This window comes from Austrofundulus limnaeus, unplaced genomic scaffold (assembly GCF_001266775.1).
Source record: "Austrofundulus limnaeus strain Quisiro unplaced genomic scaffold, Austrofundulus_limnaeus-1.0 Scaffold123, whole genome shotgun sequence".
Taxonomy (NCBI): domain Eukaryota; kingdom Metazoa; phylum Chordata; class Actinopteri; order Cyprinodontiformes; family Rivulidae; genus Austrofundulus; species Austrofundulus limnaeus.
The window spans coordinates 10,673-14,451 of NW_013952525.1; the positions used below are offsets into that span (position 1 = coordinate 10,673).

At 37.3% G+C, this 3,779-nt stretch overlaps 1 protein-coding gene across 1 annotated transcript in view; it reads right to left on the minus strand.

The window, feature by feature from the left end:
* The window catches only part of il1b (interleukin 1, beta), a 15,366-nt gene that overhangs the window by 5,827 nt on the left and 5,760 nt on the right, over positions 1–3,779 (minus strand). The window contains exons 3-4 of the mRNA XM_014015087.1: positions 1,656–1,689; positions 1,385–1,562 (exon numbers count right to left, since the gene is read on the minus strand). Of these exons, the coding sequence (XP_013870541.1) occupies positions 1,385–1,562; positions 1,656–1,689 (212 nt within the window). The remainder of the gene's footprint in view (positions 1–1,384; positions 1,563–1,655; positions 1,690–3,779) is intronic.

Consider the following 3,779-nt stretch of genomic DNA (forward strand, 5'->3'; position numbering starts at 1 on the left):
TACTTATTTTCCACCATTATTTGCAAAAAAATTCTTTAAAAGTCAGACAAAATGATTTTCTCTAATTTTTTTTCACATTTTGTCTCTCATAGTTGAGGTCTACCTATGATGTCAATTACAGGCCTCTCTCATCWTTTTAAGTGGGAGAACTTGCACAATTGGTGACTGACTAAATACTTATTTTCCCCACTGTATCTTGTGCTGCGTGCTGCAGTTCATGAAGCCTGTTTAACCACACGTTTAAATGCTGAGTTTCTATTAAAGGCTTCAGAGCGCCTAAAGACACATTTTAATTCAAGTACTGAGTATTTTATCTGCCTTTAAAATGGGCTTATCTGGCAAAATCCACTTTTTTAAGCCAATAAATACATTTTGTTGTGTACTTGGAGTGTAGAAATGTTTAATTTAGTCTCTCTTGGTGCTGCATAGATATCTGTATATTTTGGGTTTTTTTTCCTGAACTATTAAGTCACAGTATTTGCGGTGGAACTGCCAAAATACGTTATGGAACTACAACTATAATTTCATCGTCTTCATTCTCCTCTGGCTCTGGGTCAGACTCTGGCTCCAACATGAGGCTGGATGGGCAAGTCTTCTGTTGTCAACATTTTTAATTATTTTGTAAATAAAAAGTTTTGTCACCACTATACAGTCATAAACCCCTCTTTCAAACTAGAATGAACCGGTCTGGAAGCTGGTGTGGGGTTGTGGTGTGAGGCTGTTTTTTATGGCATTGTGTGTCCCTGGTTCTTTACTTCAGCTGTGTGGCACCCTCCCATCAGGACATGCAGAGATGAACAATATATGCAGATGAATTACAAAACATATTGTATTCTGATGTTTTCTTAAGTGAAAACGTTCAACTCTTGTCCTGAAGATTTTTATCTTTAGTCTCTTTAACAGTGATGATTATATTATTATATTTGTTGAAAAGCTGTCCTGGTGTTTCTGTCCGTCTCAGTGGAGGAGCTTTGCGCTCCCATTCATCTTTAAACCTGTTTGATCAGGTGAGGTCACCTGAGAACGAGAAGTCTCAGCTCCACTCACCTACAGCTGTTTGATCAAATTTTACTGTTAGTGAATTGGTTATAAAAAACTCGTTACTTTTGTTTATTAACTTTAAGCTGTTGTCGTGTTTTTACGTGTTGACTAATAATAAAACCTAAAATGATCTAATAACCCTTTTTTTTTACATCAGTGCAGTTAAACATAAACAGGTACAGCATGGATGCATTTGTGTTCTTATTCCTTTTGTTAACTAAAAATAAATCATATAATTTGGATGTTCTTGTTTTCAACCATCCCCCAGAGGTGCTGCAGCACCCATTTCTCCCTTACTTCCCTCGTGGCTGTTTTGTTATTGTTTCCTCCCTCTGTGACCAACCTTCTATCACACAGTCCATGATGGCACTGCAGAGCTTGTCTTCTCTCAGGTCAGAAGCAAAACAGGTGAGATCTTTGCTCAGTCTGTTCACCACCAGCACCAGGTTAGCCACACACTTCATGCTCCGTTTGCAGGGGACCCCCGGCTGCAGACCCCCGTCAAGCGAATCCTGCACAGGCTGATCACAAACATGCAGCTGGTGATATAATGAATCATATTCACTGGTATAATAAATGACAATAATATGATTAAATGACAGTTGTAGTGTTACCGTGACTAACAGCAAAAGTTCGTTCTCAGGTGAGCTGAAATAAAAAAATAAAATAAAAAAATACATTAACATCTGTGTTTACTTGATGAATAGAAACTCTCATAATTGTGTCTGAAAGAGATACTACTTTATTAATAAAGATCAAAATAGAAACATGGAGAAGTTAAATGAAATCTGCTTTGGCTATGATGACACCAGAGGGGTGGCAAGACAGGGTGGCAAGTGTCACCCCAGCACTTGAATGGCCATCCGCCAAATGACTGACAGGTGGGGTGGTGTTTCCATGTAACATTTTATTGATGGGTATTTAATGAGAATTTAAAAAAAAAATTTAGCATCAAAACAAATTTTTCAGTATTTCTAAAAATGGCTGAGTTGTAGCCATTTGAAATGATCTTTGGCAGCCATCTCTGATTTTATATTTTAAATCTGATTTTGTTTCTATACATTAATTTTCAGATGTGTGTTTAAAAATGGCTAAATTATAGCCCTTTGTGAAATTAGCACAAGCAGTTATCTTAACTGGGACTAACAGCATGTTTTTTTTAATCATTATTAGCTACAATCACACACAAAATTTCAGCTAAATATTTTTTATAACTGCTAAATTAGAGCCATTTACCATGGAGGCAATTGCGAATTTGTAAATCCAGAGTAGTTTTATTTATTTGTGTGTGCCCCCTAAAAAAAACACTTGGCCACCCCTGTGTGTAAAAATGTCTCACTCTGCCCCTGGAGGCCAGGTTCAAACTCATATTTTATTACAGTAACTGTACTGTGACTCATGTTGGTTAGTACCACGTCTGTACCACACTGCCACTGCAGCGCCCTCTACTGATTACTCAGAAGGTCCAAAGCAATGGAGACAACCTCCCCAGACGTGTCCACAAGAGGAGACAGACAGCAGAACACCTTCCACAGAGGTCAATGTGGTTCAGAAACCTCCGGAACACTGAATCTTCTCTTCTCTAAACTTTCCCAGAACATTCGCAGACTCCAGTTTACACTTTTATTTATTTTAAACATCAAAACATTTATGTCTTCTTTCCTGCACTTTATTTAACATTTTTGCACTTTACTAAATGTTTGATGTTCAAATGGTGGACAGTGGCTCCAGTGAAACATTTGTGAAAGGCTCTGATGGGTAAAAAGATTTCAGATGATTTATTAACGGTGAGCACCGAGGATTGCATCTGTCAAATGAGCAAAAGATTAAACACAATCCATTTAACATGTCTGCCTTCATCAGAATACATGATTTAGATGAGAACATCCAAAATACTGAGAGGAGGACATATGATCAGTGAGATTTATGAAACCTGAAACTTTATATTCAGCACATTTGAAAGGCAGGTTTTCACAATTAATGTGATTGTGGTTTTTTTATGTAAAAGAGTGAAAACGAGAGAGCATACATCTGTGGTTCTCAGATAAACACTCATCTCTGCCCTCAACTCACAGAGTGCAGCTGCAACACTTCGCTGGGCAACAATATCTAAGGGGTTTACCCAAAGGTCTGGCAAAATACAGAAAAAATTACCACAATATATAGTAAATATACGCAATACTTCAAATTCTAAGTGTATTTTGATATACAAACGCACTGTCATGTCCTCTTGGACACTCACTCTTATGAGGGGGACAGATTTTTCAGAGGTCTGTTGAGTGATTTATCATCCACTCTCATTAAACCACACCTGTACTTAGTGGCTAAAACACATAATCACTAACAGCCACAGTCCAGCACCACTGACCGACTTTAGTTCTTTAAACTATTTACTAACAAAATCTAAAGTTTTAGCTGCCTAAAGGTAGCTGGATCATTAAAGGGATCCCCGACTAGTTGTAACATAAGACTTTATTTAATAAACACATATTTAAACTGTAAAATAAAGACTGTAAAAATACTGCAGGCTGTTTAGTTTTTACAACTTTTAAACTAAAAGTTTAAAAATATTTTACATGGACAGGGCCATTTTATTTACATGCAAAGCATTCTGGGTAAATGATGACATGGATAGGTCCTTGGTGCGAGGCTGCTAGGCGAGCTATATCCACCCTGAAGGTTAATCTTGGACAATATCTGATGATCGACTCTTTTAAATGAAACCAGAGAGCGTTGAC